Source organism: Cucumis melo, chromosome 1, assembly GCF_025177605.1.
Source record: "Cucumis melo cultivar AY chromosome 1, USDA_Cmelo_AY_1.0, whole genome shotgun sequence".
In the NCBI taxonomy this organism is placed as follows: domain Eukaryota; kingdom Viridiplantae; phylum Streptophyta; class Magnoliopsida; order Cucurbitales; family Cucurbitaceae; genus Cucumis; species Cucumis melo.
The window spans coordinates 32,814,462-32,830,162 of NC_066857.1; the positions used below are offsets into that span (position 1 = coordinate 32,814,462).

The 15,701-nt window shown below is 34.0% G+C and overlaps 4 protein-coding genes across 14 annotated transcripts; 3 read left to right on the plus strand and 1 right to left on the minus strand.

Moving 5' to 3' along the window:
* Nucleotides 1-312: 312 nt before the first annotated feature.
* Nucleotides 313-2,523, plus strand: LOC103492817 (universal stress protein PHOS34-like). Its single transcript, XM_008453357.3, has 4 exons — nt 313-602; nt 698-801; nt 960-1,081; nt 2,147-2,523. The coding sequence occupies exons 1-4, from the start codon at nt 422-424 to the stop codon at nt 2,235-2,237; spliced, it is 498 nt and encodes a 165-aa protein (XP_008451579.2). The 5' UTR covers nt 313-421; the 3' UTR covers nt 2,238-2,523.
* Nucleotides 2,524-4,156: 1,633 nt separating this feature from the next.
* On the plus strand, nt 4,157-5,206 carry LOC103492818 (universal stress protein A-like protein). Of its 3 annotated transcripts, none has more exons than XM_051087312.1 (4): nt 4,157-4,463; nt 4,615-4,721; nt 4,807-4,928; nt 5,062-5,206. In XM_051087312.1, exons 1-4 carry the CDS (start codon nt 4,271-4,273, stop codon nt 5,072-5,074), a joined length of 435 nt encoding a protein of 144 aa, XP_050943269.1. In that variant the 5' UTR covers nt 4,157-4,270; the 3' UTR covers nt 5,075-5,206. The 3 variants fall into 3 exon arrangements, with proteins under 3 accessions (XP_050943269.1, XP_008451580.2, XP_008451581.2); XM_008453358.3 differs by having other exon boundaries at nt 4,158-4,463; nt 5,051-5,206; XM_008453359.3 differs by having other exon boundaries at nt 4,158-4,463; nt 4,648-4,721; nt 5,051-5,206.
* A 1,199-nt stretch (nt 5,207-6,405) lies between these two features.
* Nucleotides 6,406-8,796, plus strand: LOC103492813 (APO protein 3, mitochondrial-like). Of its 2 annotated transcripts, none has more exons than XM_051087318.1 (4): nt 6,406-6,748; nt 7,024-7,416; nt 7,539-7,963; nt 8,209-8,796. In XM_051087318.1, the coding sequence occupies exons 2-4, from the start codon at nt 7,043-7,045 to the stop codon at nt 8,571-8,573; spliced, it is 1,164 nt and encodes a 387-aa protein (XP_050943275.1). In that variant the 5' UTR covers nt 6,406-6,748; nt 7,024-7,042; the 3' UTR covers nt 8,574-8,796. The 2 variants fall into 2 exon arrangements, with proteins under 2 accessions (XP_050943275.1, XP_008451572.2); XM_008453350.3 differs by having other exon boundaries at nt 6,414-6,748; nt 8,164-8,796.
* Nucleotides 8,797-9,105: 309 nt separating this feature from the next.
* On the minus strand, nt 9,106-13,813 carry LOC103492811 (serine/arginine-rich-splicing factor SR34-like). 8 transcript variants are annotated; one of them, XR_007822263.1, is made up of 16 exons: nt 13,648-13,813; nt 13,394-13,485; nt 12,389-12,454; nt 12,217-12,291; nt 12,009-12,117; nt 11,877-11,923; nt 11,730-11,787; nt 11,593-11,642; nt 11,444-11,500; nt 11,230-11,357; nt 11,043-11,144; nt 10,566-10,657; nt 10,280-10,367; nt 9,944-10,191; nt 9,732-9,765; nt 9,511-9,626 (listed from the first exon to the last, which is right to left on the minus strand). XR_007822263.1 is itself a non-coding variant. In XM_008453347.3 (14 exons), exons 2-14 carry the CDS (start codon nt 13,478-13,480, stop codon nt 9,351-9,353), a joined length of 933 nt encoding a protein of 310 aa, XP_008451569.1. In that variant the 5' UTR covers nt 13,481-13,485; nt 13,648-13,813; the 3' UTR covers nt 9,106-9,350. The 8 variants fall into 8 exon arrangements, 4 of the variants coding, with proteins under 4 accessions (XP_008451569.1, XP_008451568.1, XP_050943296.1 ...); XM_008453347.3 differs by lacking the exons at nt 9,944-10,191; nt 10,280-10,367; nt 10,566-10,657 and adding an exon at nt 9,106-9,354 and having other exon boundaries at nt 9,502-9,626; nt 11,593-11,633; XM_008453346.3 differs by lacking the exons at nt 9,944-10,191; nt 10,280-10,367; nt 10,566-10,657 and adding an exon at nt 9,106-9,354 and having other exon boundaries at nt 9,502-9,626.
* Between the last annotated feature and the right edge of the window lie 1,888 nt (nt 13,814-15,701).

The window sequence follows — 15,701 nt, forward strand, 5'->3', positions numbered from 1 at the left end:
TTTTATCAAATGTTATATTTTTGACCGTTTTTCATAATTTATATTTTGCTCAAACGTCATTTATGGAAGTACAAATGATCCATTTTTAAAGAAAATACAAAATGGAATGCCTTGAGAAGTTCGCACTTACTCTGTGGTGGAGCTACTTCCCTCCCGCTTTTGAATGAGTTAGTTCGGGATTCTTGATGAAAGATATGATCCTATCACCTACCAATTTTCCTCGTTGAATCTGCTGGTAGCCAGGTGTACCGATGTGTCACGTTTTTCAGTGACATGTTAATCTCTCCTTTCCGTTTTCCCTCGCCACGTGGATAAAAATTCCCCTATAAAATTAACGCCGTTTGCCCTTCCAATTAAAACCGCTTTACACTTCCAACAGAAAAAGGAAAAAACAGCGGCGCCGGCGGGAAGAATCCTTCCAATGGCGACGGAGGAGAAGCAAGTCATAGTGATCGGAGTTGACGACAGCGAATACGCAACCTACGCTTTGGAATGGACACTCGACCATTTCTTCTCTTCAACGCCAAATCCTCCTTTCAAGCTCGTCGTCGTCTACGCCAAACCGTTTCCCGACGTCTTCGTCGGCGTCGGCGGACCTGGAAGTAAGATCAATATTTATAGAATTTGTCTCAATTCACTGATCGTTGATCTACGCTTGGTTTATCGATGCGGTAGTGAATCGAGAAATTGTAATCAGTGATTGTAGGATCTGCGGGAAGTTACCAGTTCCTGAACGAGGATTTGAAGAAGAAAGCAGCGTTGATCATCGCAACTGCAAGAGGAATCTGCGAATCAAAATCGGTAAGAGGATTGAATTTAATTTGTGGATTATGATATGAAATTTGGAATTAAAATGGATTGAGAAATGTGTGGGGAATTAAATTTCTGTGGAATTCTGTGTTGAGTTTGATTAGATTGTTTGGGATGATGGATTGGGAAATTGGAATGTGAAAATGTAGGTGAATGATGTGAAATATGAGGTGGATGAAGGAGATGCTAGGAATGTGCTGTGTCAGGCAGTGGACAAGCATAATGCTTCAATGTTGGTGGTGGGTAGCCATGGCTATGGAGCTCTCAAGAGGTAACTTTATTTAAGACACATTTTAGAGGGAAAGAAGAAGACCAACAAAGTTAAACGTACTTGTAAAATATTTGGTCCCTAACAATGTACTATACCTCTATGAAATTTTGGCCTACTATCTATGCTTGATTATTATTTTTTTTTTTTAAAAAAAGACCAATCTACTTAAAACTTTTTGAAGAATTGCTAAACTTTATGAACTTTTCATAAGTATAAACTTACCCTCAGGGTATATGAAGTGAAACCTAACCATGGTATTAATTTTCCATCCATGGACATGTCAATGTAGAAAAATTCATGAAATATAGAACTAAGATATAATAGACATATATTGTCTGTTTATTTACTAATTTAGATAAAAAAAATTTATAGAGATATCCATTAAAAATCGGACATATTGTCCATATTTCCATCAAAATTTACTTGAAAATAAGATCTTGATATTTCCCTATTATTTCGCTATTTTAGATCTTGAACATAGCTCAACCTATTACAAAAATAATTAACTTCAAATTTTCTTTAAAATAATTAAGTTAATTTCCAACACCGGCATTGATATTCTAAAAACCTAACATGTTGCAAAAAGTAACTTAATTTTTTAAAAAATTAAATTAATATTTTGTTTAGAGAATTATTTGGAACCTTCCATCATAAGATGGGACATGCCAATTACCACGGGCGTATTTAGAACTCTTTTCTGAAGTTTATGTTATATTCTTGAAACATGGGTATTTCCCATTATCTAATAAGTAATTTTAACGACACTCTGATATTCAAGTAAAAAAAGGAAAATCACAAACTTGACATAAACATTAAATTACTTTTAAATTTTACTTATTTTGTTAGTTAACTTTTATGTATCAAAAGACCGCTACTCTTTTATCTACTGTTTTGTTTACTTTCTAGGTGTCATTCAAAATACCAAAACAACACTCTTTTCTTTTCTGGTTTTTTGATTTGATAGTTGTATTTGTTTGCAAACAATTATGTTTCATTGGTCAAGCCTTAACCACCTTATTCTTAGAAACCAAGCAATTACCATTACTTTCGTTGATGTGAATGCAGGGCATTTTTAGGGAGTGTGAGTGACTATTGCGCTCATCAAGCTTCATGTACTGTCATGATTGTCAAGAAGCTCAAAACCAAGGAAGGTTAGACACATACAAGTAAATGCAGAACAAATCACGGTCAATTTAATATGATATATATGAAAAATAAAATGTAGCTTCCCTAAATATTTCTCCTTTTCATTTTGTCTTTTCTTTGTGGGTTTTTAAAAGTGGGTATATTGTAGAGAGTTATCATCTTTAAATCAAGTAATAATGTGGCCGTGTTCCGTTGTTGTACATTTTACTAAGGTTGTTGTACCATTGCTTTAATAATAACAGAAGTTTGTACTATAATGTTCCAATAATAAAACAGAGCTCAGAATTTTTTATTCACATTTCTTTCTTCACTGGCTAATTTCCTTTTTCTAGTGGCCACACATCGGCCTTTTATTGAGCTTTATCACTTTACCAACAAATTTCTTTGTGAACAAAATAAAGATACCAATTTGCTGCATAGCAAGCTGTCCATATACCTTGGACGGATGAGTGTAATTTGAGAGATTTACGTCTTTTTAGAGGTAATTTAAGATGTATCTAATTTTAGAGGAATTTGGCTATTCTTGTAGTATAGTTGAAGTAGGCTACTTAGAGGAATTTTAGAGGAACTTGTCCTTTTGAATGGTCATTCTTGAAGAGTAATAAAAAATTGTGTTCTGGCGGACGTGAAGTCACATATACTGATTTCATGACTCCGATATGCGCGTGGCGTTAATGTTAACATATAAAAGCATTTATTTGATCCCCATATCTTCACAAGAGATTGATGCTCTTTCATGAAGTTCTGTACATATAAATGCACTCATTTGATCCTTGTTCACAAGAGATTGATCCAAGTCTTGCTTTCTTTCTTTACCAAATATAGTTGTAATTTCTCTCTTCTTTCTGTCGTGTTCTGGAGGAAAATCATGACCGTCATGTTCCATCTTTTCTTTGGGGTTTGTTTTGCCGATCAACAAGCAAAAAAAATTATGTCTATCGTGCTTTACTTTCCTCTCTCGTGCACCATTTGTTTTGCTAAATGAAGAACCACTTGCCTGCAAAACTAAGGATCCATTTGCTATGTGCAGTTGTGTTAAATATTAAATTTAGATCCGTTCACATCAACCATCGACCTTACGTTCCAAATTTAATTAGTAAGAATTTGCATTTGGATGAGACCAACCAATAACCACGCTTTGGAGTAAGCATAATTTGTTTCATCTTTAGAGTAAGCATAATTTGTTTCATTGTGAATTTGAGAACTTGTCGTAGGTTCACCTTATTGTTTTATCTCAATCTGTCGCACACATTGTAATACCGATGAAGAAAAGTAAAATTTATCTAAAACGAAATATAATACTAAAATTAATGAAAATATAAAGACCTAAAATTAATGAAAATATAAAGAACTTAATAATCTAATTCGGTATTTATATATGTTTAAAGGGTTGTGTGGTCGGAGGAAATGTAACAAATGCAACCAAAAGTACTTATTCAACTCCCAACTTATCCACTCTTGTGTAGTCTTTTATTTAATTTTAACTCGATGTTTTTTTTTTTTTTTTGTTTATTTTAACTCATGCTTGCTTAAAATTTGAGCTTCTCCCACTTCTACTACATTTTTCTAAGTTTTGTTTGAGATGTTGAACATAGGTTACTCAAGTTTTCTTCAACCAATGCACACAGTTTTGTAAGAAAGAGGCCATTCGGACAAGCTCTAAAAAGAAATTTAAGAAGGGGATAAACAAAATGCCCGGAACGGACAAAAGAAGTACTTTCTAAAACCTATCGTCAGCCACTTAACAAAGGTCTGTTGACATCTTATATAAGTATGACATGTGAATCCAGATATAGAAACTTACTCATTAGTTGCCACGCCACGTGGGCAGGCGTGTCAAAGCTTTTCAAAGACATGTAAGAGTCGCTCATGTTTTCATGACAGAGCTCCTGACATGGCCTGCCACGTAGACAAGCTCACCTTCTAAAAACCAAAAATCGAAAGAGGAAGAAGAAGAAGAAGAAAGAAAAAAGGAACTCGTAAGGGCTGCTTCTTCTTCCTCGTCTTTTCCAATTCAAACCGTTTCAAAGAGGAACAGCTCCAATGGCGGCAACGACGACGACGAAGAAGCCTGTGATGTTAATCGGAATCGACGAAAGTGAATACGCAATCGGCGCTCTGGAGTGGACATTAAACCACTTCTTCTCATCAACCATAAATCCACCTCTCTTCAAGCTCATCCTCCTCCACGCCAAGCCAATTCCCGAAATCTACCTCGATATCTCCGGTCCAGGAAGTAAGATCTATATCCTAATATCCATCGATCCTCCTCCTCCTCCTCCTCCTCCTCCTCAATCTCTGTACATTCATTTCTCAGTTTCAAGTCTCATCCAATAATTCAACGATCTATTGTGTTTTTTTTTTAATTATAATTATTAATTAATCAGCGTTTTTGGGATCTGCTCCTGGATTGTACCAAGTATTGGATCAGAATTTGAAGAATAAAGCAGGGAATATCATGAAGAAAGCGAAAGAGATCTGCGCGACTAGATCGGTAAAACAGAGAGAAAGAATATTTGTGATTGTGGTTGATTTTGATTATGGAGGTGGATTAATTTTGGGTGAAATTTTGTTTGTAGGTTTGCGATGTTGAGTTCGAGGTTGAAGAAGGAGATGCTAGGAATGTATTGTGTGAGGGTGTTAATAAATATGGTGCTTCTATGTTGGTGGTGGGAAGCCATGGCTATGGAGCCATTAAAAGGTTATTTTACTTTTACATTAAAAATGAGATTCAAAATTTTAGAAGTTATTTGATATTGTAAAGCATAGTTTTATTTTGTGTAGTCAGAATTGGAGAAGTGGTTAACAGGTGATTTTGTGCAGGGCATTGTTAGGGAGTGTGAGTGATTATTGCGCCCATCATGCTCAATGCACTGTCATAATCGTGAAGCCTAAACCCCACACTTAAAAGGGAAAAAAAAAAGACCCATTAAGTGGATGTAAATAAAATAAAAGGAATCGTAATAGGTCTGATTCTTATTTCTTGGTGTTGCATGCTTAATTCCCTTCTCTCTAAACCAACTAAATTCTGAATTTCACTCCCCTATCTTCTTCTTCTTCTTCTTCTTCTTCTTCCAATCATTCCTTCTTTTTTACACTTTGTTTTGTCACTCTAACCCACACAGCAGTTCTTGAATCAGCCAACTCAACTCAAATTAATCAAAACAGACTCCAACTGATTGAGAAAGGTTACTTAATATTTTGTTTATGCTTATCAATAATCCAAACAAACTTATGCAATCAATAGCATAGTGCTTTCATCATCATTTTTAGCCAAATCTGAAACAACATGGTATCACTCCTCCTGACTCGAGGGAAACCGTTGGGATGAGGAAGACAATGGGAAAAGGCTAAAAAGGCCAAATCTAGTTAAATGCCACGTTTCATCGAGTCTATTAATATTAATTGAGGATCATTCAAATTTTAAACTTAGATGTTTTTAATACTTTAGACATTAGGTTTTCTCGTTGGAAATAACAGGTTTGAGGTTTCTTCCTACCAAACTAACACTATCATTGAAAATGTTCAACAATTTTTCTAGTTAAAGATCGACCATCTAAATTTTTTTTTAATTACAAAATTTTTAACTTATTCATTATTTTGGGTTCAATAAATAGATATTCAAATAATCTTTACGAGTATTCTCAAATCTCGTATCAAATTTTATATATATATATATATATATATATATATATATATATATATATATATATATATATATATATATTTCTAATTTCTTGTCCTTACAAAATATTATATAAAATTAGTTAGTTTTATATCAAAATCTTGGTAGTTTAATATTTGGAAAACTTTGATAAGGTAACAAAACCTTTTTTTTTTTTTTGAAATCACATATAAAAAATTAAAAAAAAAATCCAATCTAAATGAAAAAAAAGTAAACAGTTATAAAAAAAAAAATCGTATATAAAAAATCTCGAAAAAAAAAAGTAATCAAATATAAATTCTAAATTAAAAAAATAAATTGTAACTATATCTATGTCCATTGCTTGATGGGACATTTTTGGTATCTTACCTGTTAGGTCTTTTCGAAATTGTTTTAAAATATTTTTTGAGTTTGTAATATTTTTTTTAAAAGACTCCTTAATATTTTTAATATTTTTGCAAAATAATTAAAATTTAAAAATATATAAAATTGGTATAAGTTAAAATTATATTTCAATCTTCACCTCCCACCGTTTCATGACATTGCATCCTCAAAACCCTTTTCTCTTTAAAGACTTACGCCGGCAGACCCTCCTCGCTCCAGCACACCTCCTTCGGAACATTTCCCTTCTTTCTTCCTCTCACCATCCCTACCGGAGCAAGTATTCTTAACATTACCGTTACTAATTGCCTATGCTAGTTCCAATCTAGAATCAACACCTGGGCCCATTTTCGCGTCACAATCAGAAATTACAGAACATTAGCTACGTCGTGTTACTGTTTTTCAGATGTTTCAAACTCTGGAATCTCGAAACAGTTCGGAATCATTCACACTTCGTATTCTCATCATGCTTTCAGGTACTTTTTCCTTCCCTTCCCTCTTAATTTGGGCATGGTTTGTTGTGTTTCTGATTGAACAACTTAAAATGAACTTAGTACAAGCCTGACTTTTCGAGGATGACTCCCCGTCAATGTTTCGGAAGCCATTATGGGAACTGGATTTTGTGGTAGAATTTAGACCCTTTATAAACAAGAGGGTTTCTTTTATTTTTACAATCTGATTAGACTTCTCTTGTCTCGCTTAGAAGTTTTCAATTTTAATGTTCGTAATTGATTACTGTTGATTGGTGTAGGTCAATAGGTAGACTTCCAATGTTTTGTAGAAGACTACTGAATCTTGTGCGTGAGCGAGAGTTGGCTTTAGAAAGGTTTGTTGCAACCTCGACGAATTCGAGCAACCGTCCATTTGTATGGTACTCAACAAATCGTAGCTCTGCAGTGTTACTGCAGAAGCCAAAGAAGTCAGAGAGGAAGCCATTGGTAACAAGTATAAACGAACTTAAACGTGAAGCAAGATTGAGAAAGAAGGAGAGGCAGACTGTGGAAGAGATCCCTCTGAAGCCTCCAGCCAATGGTCTGCTGGTCAAGAGCTTGGTTCCAGTTGCTCATGAAGTTTATGCTGCCATTTCTGAACTCTTGTCTTGTGTATCAACAGTGATTAAGAGGACCGTTGTATATTATTGCAAGTAAGATCCAAAAGTTGACATACAAGTCTAAATTGATTGTTATTTGGGGTTTGATGCACTATACTAGTAGAGTTTCACCTTTGTATCTTAATTTATTATGTCTTGTTCACTTCTTTGTCTAGAGTCTGTGGAGATGTTCATATTGGTGATCCGCCGCATAAGATTAGAACATGCAATGTTGCAGGGAGCTCTCCAAACAAAGAACACTCATGGGAAATCGGGGGAATGCAACATGCCTTTCCTACTGTGGAATCTTTCCATTTATATGACCGTATTGGCAGAGCTGTTTCACATAATGAGCAGCTTGAAGTAGATCGAATTACAGCATTAGTAGAATTGTGTATTCAAGCTGGTGTAGACATCCCTGAGTACCCAACAAGGCGAAGAACTTGTCCCGCTTATAATGTTGCTGGTAGGACTATCGACTTCGAGAGGAGGTTTCCTAAGTATTTTACCATGCAGAAAGACATTAACACATCTGGATTCTGGACTGAGAGAAAAAAAACGAGCAAGGATATGATATCCATCAGTTCTGACGATTTAAAAGGTAAGTATTGTTTACATTTAGAGCTTTCACTGATCAATCTAGCACAACTTATGTCTATTTAGTCCTTTCACCAACTTAGCATAGTAGCACAAAAATTTTGAATGGGTCATTCAGGAGTGGAGCCTGGATTTTCATTTCCCTGATTCTTTTGCAACCTTTTGTACGTAACTCACTATAATTTGAAATGCTCGACACTTCAGTGACTGCTGTGAGAGGCATGAGGTTGTGGGATAAAATGATTGCAGGAACAGAAAAACTCATGGAAAAGTATGCTGTACAAACATGTGGCTATTGTCCAGAGGTTCAAGTTGGGCCTAAAGGTCACCGGGTTAGGAACTGCTATGCGTACAAACACCAGATGAGGGATGGGCAACACGCCTGGCAGGAAGCAACAGTTGACGATTTGATTCCTCCAGTATATGTTTGGCATGTTCAAGATGTGCATAGCACTGAGCCTCTATCAGATAAACTGAAAAGGTACTACGGTGTCTTGCCTGCAGTGGTAGAGTTATTTGCCCAAGCTGGAGCTGATACTCCCATGAGATACACTAGTTTGATGAAGAAAGATGTTGTAGTTCCGGAGTTATATGAAATGAAATTGGTTGTCTAATTGTAAATTTCAGCGACCAATTGATATTCTGCTGGGCAAAAGGCGTTCTGAAATTGTGATAGCTCACAATACAAAGGAGGGAGGATATGGGCCATTTGGGTGGAAAGAGATGGCACAACATTGAACTGCCATGTTTAAATAGTTGACATGTACACTATTCAAAATTGATAGAAGATTTATTTACTAATTATATATACCTTCTCTCTGTTTTGTTTTTTTTCAAGTTTTTCAGGTATATTCATCTAAATCAATATTTTATTGATATTTTCACAAATTTGTTTGTAAAACTAAACTCCATCTCAACGTACAGAAAATGTGGGCTTCGGTCGAAATTCCAGTATCTTCAAAAATCTTGATACCATCAGAGGTTTAGTTTGCAATTCCAAGTGTTGTACAATTTTTATCTTCGTCGATGCCATGACTATACTAGAAGTATATTCCACCTTAATAATGTTGAGTTTTTAATATGCATGTTTTTTAATTATGTATAATGTAGTTTGCGGAACCTTTTAAACATGAGGGATGTACGAAATGTTAAAAGTATCACAAGTTTTTAAGAACCACAGAAGCTAAGAATGTGAATTAGGGGGAACATTTCAAGCATCTCTCACTCTCGCCTGAGAACATCCTATAAAATAGCGGAAACATTAAAAGTCCAAACAAAACATAGATACTATTCAAGTCTAATAGGAGTCTATTCCTGACAGGTTCACAGTTCAATACTTCGATTCCAACTTCACTCCATCCATGTAGAAATGGACATCTCGGCCTCCATCTTCATCTGTAAACAAACTCAATGTCAGAACAAAGGGTTCAATCACCAAATTTCTACCTTATTATTAACAAGACGCAAGCAAATAAATCAATAGCAAAAAAAGACTGCGAATAACTGCAAAATAATTGAAAACAAAATCACTAGAAGCTCTACCGAGAAGGACTCTTGCTCTTGCTCTTGCTCTTGCTTCGGCTCCTGCTTCTGCTCCTACTTCTGCTCCTGCTAGGGCTTTTGCTAGCATCACGCCTTTTGGGACTTTTACTAGTACGTTTCTCACGCTGCCAAGTAAACAATATCCATATGCAGATGCAAGACATATCAAATAGAGTAAATAAACAAATATTCACAAAGGAATAGCCCTTCGTATAACAGGTATCACTTACATTGGGCACTGGAGACCTGGATCTTGATCGCGATCTGCAAAAGGTCCAGAAACAACTCAAATTTAAAATTCACCTCTTTTACCAATTTTGATCCAAAAGCCTGACGCCTCATCCACAACGTATAAGTAGAAAAGGAAAAATAATATTTTAGTAGTTCAACTATGAAGAACATATGCCAATACAAAACTTAAAAAGACTCCAAAAGTGAAGACCTAAAATTAGAAAACTTAAATCTCCAGGAAACTATATATTATAGAGACACCAGTGGACTGGAGAGGAGCATTCTTCCCTACTGTGCCTCAAAAAGTCCACAATGAATCCAGAAAGTGCATCCTATAGCTTGGCAAATCTTGCAGCAGAAAATGTAAATGAAAGTGATGATGACTTCCAAGTCCAAATAGCACTTAGTTCAAGATATCCAGCTCTATTATTGCAATCCATGATCTCCTTTGATCCCAATCTAGCACCCATGGACATTGCATTGCTAAAAGCATTAGAACATAGGTACCAGAAGGTTTTGAAAGCTGCCCATCTAAAAAACAGCATACCTTCTCAACCAAAAGCATTGAAGGCAATTGAATCATATCCCATCAAGATCCTAATATCCAATCCCCAGAATGCCGCATATTTCCATATCTAAAAAACAAACAAGTAATTTTCACACACAAAAAGGACAATGAATGAAAGAAATCGATTCATTTCTTAGCCATCCCAACTGTTGAGAAAAAATATTCACAATTGATAAAGGGGAAGGCCAGGGCGAAGATTTATTAAAAAGAGAACAGAATCAGATGTAAAATAGTAATAACTTGAGTCAAATAGGATAAAGTTTACCCAACATTCCATTAGAGGGTCCCATACATTGCCCAGACTAATTTGAAGTTTGTCCAGTATTCATCTCCACCATTCCAAGAATGCATCCAATACTTTGGAAGAAAAAGGTGGGTTTCACATTCAAGAGAATTGTACAAGCCACAACACCGCATGCAAAAACATAGCATCCAGAAAGGTAATATCAAATCCATTGCTAATTTTTAAACCCTTGCTGACCCGTGCTTGAGCAATACAAAAGAATTTAGTTCACTTTCAGTACTTTAGTGTTGTTTATTTCACCCAGTCTAACATTCTGCCCAATGAAAGACGGGTGCAACAAACAGACCCTGCTTAAGTGACAACAAACTCAAATATATAAATATAAATATAAATATCATAAACAACGGCTGCAGTTAGATTTCATTAAAAATAATAATAAAAATAAGCTTAAAGATCACAACAGTAAACTACTATAGTTAACAAAATGAGAGTACATACCCTGAGAGAGATGATGATTTTGAACGTGAGCGTGCGGGGGAAGCAGACCTTGATCGAGATTTAACAGGGGACCGTTGGGAAGATTTAGCTTTTGGAGACTTGCTGCTCATAAAGTACATAGAATCATTAATACAAGACAGAAATACCAAGAGCCCAAGACATATTAGATGCAAAAAAATATACTGACCTCCTACTGTGGCTCTTGCTCCTACTTCGGCCTCTACTACGGCTGCGACTATAACTCCTCCCTCTAGAGTATGACCGCCCACGACTAGGACTCCTGGAGAGATCCCTCTTAGAATCATATTCTCTCACCTACCAAAAAGAAAATTAAAATAGATGAGAGAAAAGAAAGCAATCACTAAAAAAAAAATTCATAGACCAAGAAGTTAAGTTCATACACGAACATACGCCCGGGAAAATGCATTGCGGAACTCAGAGTCATCAAGTTTCTTTATCTGCAATGCAAGTACAGAAATAACTTATCGCCAAACCAATCATTAAACCTCAATACTTAAAAAATCTTAGAACAGAGATAAAGATAACTTACAGCATACTTCATGTCATCATAATTGGTGTAATCCACAATCCCTGTGGTCCCTACCGCACATTGAGTTGGATAGCTATTTAGTTCTCAACACCACATTATAGAGAATTTGAAATCAGCTTCATCACTATGTATCTTACCACTACCATCGCGGAACACTTGGGAAAAACAAACATCCCCCGCTCGTCGCATGTGATCCTTCAACATTAAATAATATGATGGTCAAAGATCAGAAAAACTATAGTGCCTGTGCACATACACTTCATGTCAAGTAGAATGATGCTTACCTTCAAGTCTTGCCATGAAGCAGAAGAAGGTAATCCTGTGACTAATACTGCATTTACATAAGAAACATGTTACAATTCCAATGTTCACAACGTCAAAACATTGCATGGTGAACATAAGAAATGATCATATACCACGATAATCAGAGCGGCGGGATACTCCACGCCCACCTCGGCTACCTCCATGACTACTGTAGCGATCACTAGAGGATGAATGACCACGACCACCATGGGCAAGTTCCACCTAGAAACACAAACAATGCATAAATTACAACTGTGAAGCAATGAAGTACAAAACAACCAATTTCTGTACCAATTGGAATAGACTAAGTTAGTGCCTCACACGCAATCTATGCCCATCAAAATCATAGCCATCACGGCCACGAATCGCATCTTGAGCATCCTCGGCATCTTCAAACTACATTAACTCAATCCATATCAATAAGATAACTAATGAATATTTGAAAAGGTAAAGAATATACAAATATATAGTCCTTCATGTGCCAAAGGCTCACCTCAACAAATGCATAACCAGGTGGTCTCGGTGGAACCTTGAGATCAATGTGGGCTATGCGACCATACTACCATAAAAATGTCAAACGATAACAGATTATAATTAATTACTTCCATAAAATTGAGTCCAAAATTATTTTAACCTGTCTCAGATTATCTTGAACCTTTAAGAAAGAAAATCCACAAGATACATAAACTATTTTTAAAATAAACAACCGAGCTTTCATTGAGAGAATCCCAATTAACATACAGGTCATTGGACAAAAAAAACAATTAATTTCAACAAAAAATCATAGTAAAAAAGAATGATGCAAATTGATAATTACAAAAATCTTGATTAAACATGCACCCACAAAAGAATAGTTAGATCTAATCGCTACACAAAGCTCATCGGACATCTCCACCTCTTTAGAGATTCTGTCATTCCTTTCAAGCTAAACGCCCCACATAATGGCAAGAAACAAATCCGCCAAGAACGTTTTTTCCATTAAAAGGAGGGTTCATGAATACCTACTTAATCATAGCGTTAGAAACCTGAAGGTCATGAACATCAAACCATTGCAGCGGGACACCAAAGAAATCATTTCACTTTCATAGTCTATGGAGAAGTTACTCAGTATTCACCTTCCAATACAAAACTTATAGTAAATCATTTCACTTTCATAGGAATTTAAACCTTCCAAAGGGAGGAGAAGGCAGGCTCCTTAAAGGGAGAAGGGGAAGAAAGAAAAAACCTCTAATTTAAAGGTGAGAATCACTACCACATTTGTAAGGTAGCCACATAAGTTACAAGGTCCTCACAATTATCGAAATCAAAACATCGAGCATCCTAGGCTTGCCCTCCTACTACATAAGATCCCACTTACACTCTATATGCCCATGATAAAGATGTAGTCAGATACTCTAAAAAACTGCAGTCTACCTAAAAAAACTCAAACCATAAAGAAAACAATATCCACAAAGGCGCCAAGAAACATAGCGCGAATACAAAAATTACGATGAATTACCTTGTAAAATAAATCTTCCACTTCTTTTTCACGAATATCACCCGGAAGATTTCCGACATAGACCGTTCTGCTAGCACGGCTACTCATTTTCCCTGAAAATATAAAACCGATTATACCTCATAATTAACGAAGAAAAACAAATCAGAAACGGCGAAATTTAATTCTCAAATAATAATAAATAAATAAAAAAAAACAGGAAGAGCATTGTGTAATCCAATAAATCAATACAGATTCAGCGTTTGATTGAAGGTTACCTCGAATCCGATCTGTTGATGACGGAACGAAGAGGCGAGCGGAGTGTGAAAAGTTAGGGTTTTGAGATGGAAAGTTGGTGGAACAAGTAAATATATGGTACGGTTACGATAATCTGTATCGCGTTGCATTGTAATATCCTGGAGATTATTTAATGGGTTCCAAATCTTTTTTGCCTGCCCCCTTCATCTTTGTACTTTATTTCATATAACACCTCTAAACTTTTGAATATTCCACTTTAGTCTCTCCATTTTTAAATGTTAGAAAACGATATCACACACGAAAAAATTATAGGTTTACCTTAACTTTATAAAATTAAAACAGTCATTTCAATATTTTTATTTTTTATTTTTTTATATTTACAAGTAATGAGTGGAAAATGAATAATACATTTAAAAATATCGTAATATACTAACTCAAAACATATTTTTTTTAGTTTAATTATAATTAAAAATTGAATTATACTTTTTTAATGCAAATATGAAATTTGATATTTCAATCATATAGGAATGCATCGTTAGTATAAAAACAAAGAATTCAATAAAATAAATATCATAGTTATATTATAATTTTTTTTTGCTAAAAGATGTCATTAGGTAAATTATTGATTAGTATTTGAACAACTTAATTTTTATTATATCATTTTTTTTAATGATTTTGTAGGTAAAAAGTTTAAAGAAAATACTTTAATATTTCTTACTTTATACATTTTATTATCTTTATGTATACTTAATAAATTCCAGCAATACTTACATTGTATGAACAAAATCAAAATATAAGTCACTCACCCATTTTACTAATAAAATAGTTTTAATAAAAAAATTAAATGAAGAAAAAAACATGAGTAAGATTCTCATGGTTACATTAAAAAAAATCTCAATATTACATGATTTAAATATAAAGATCATAAACACACACATATATGTCAAAAGTTTTTTGTTTAAGTTTCCCCAACGTTTGTTGTATACTAAAAAAGACCTATTGATGAAGGAATATGCACAAGCATACTTCTATATATATAAAAAAAAATAGACAACAAAATAAGAAAAGAAAATAATAGAAAATTATGATTTATTCTCCACCATTAACATCTTGTTGTGGGCTTGTGAATATGAATGAATGAGATATTTATACCCAAATGAAGAATTTGAAAGGTTGAAAGGAATACATAAGAGTTAATATGAGAGAAGAAAATGTAAATAGCCGGGAAATAGAAGATTAAGGGAGAAAGGAATATGAATGAGTTTGAATAAATGAGAATTTTTAAGTTTTGAGAAAGGTTATAATAAAAAGATGAAAAGTTAAAAAAAAAATCATTTCCACTAAAGCAAACATTAAAAGTTGTAATGAAAATGAGCACAAACATTCAATCTATGTGAATGACAAAATTACCACCAAAGCAATATTGAAAAAAGTTACAATGAAAGGGTAATATGGGGTTAAAAAATCTCTCCACTTGCATCATTTTATATATACTATAGATTATGTTTTTGTTTTTTCTTTTATATAAAAGTTTTTTTAAAATAAAAATAATTGACAAACTATTTAATAAAGAAAAATTGTCAAAAATGGCAAAATGGACAAATTATTTAAACTCTATGACAAAATCAAGTACAATGAGTTTTTGTTAATTTTTTTTGTCATAGAGTGTAAATAGTTTGTAATTTTTTATTATTCTTGAAAAACTTCTTTAACAGAACTACTACAAGATAAAATTTATTACACATTATTTTTCTATGAAGTGTAAATATTTTATCAAATATTCTATTTTTTACAATTTCTTTAAATTTAAAATGAATAATGTTCATTTGTTATGCAAATATGGTTCGTTAATCGTGAAAGGAATGTTTTGTAATATTTAAATTGAAAAATATTAGTCTCTCTATTCCCAAAATACGATAATTTAGTCCATTTGTTTTTTAAATATAATGTGTCAACGTGAAGATAATTGAGTAGTAATTGATATGATTTTCTTTTTTAAAAGTGAAAAGTTTGATTCACACACATTGTAATCAATAATAAGATTGAATAATATGTGTTTTAATATTAAAAATAA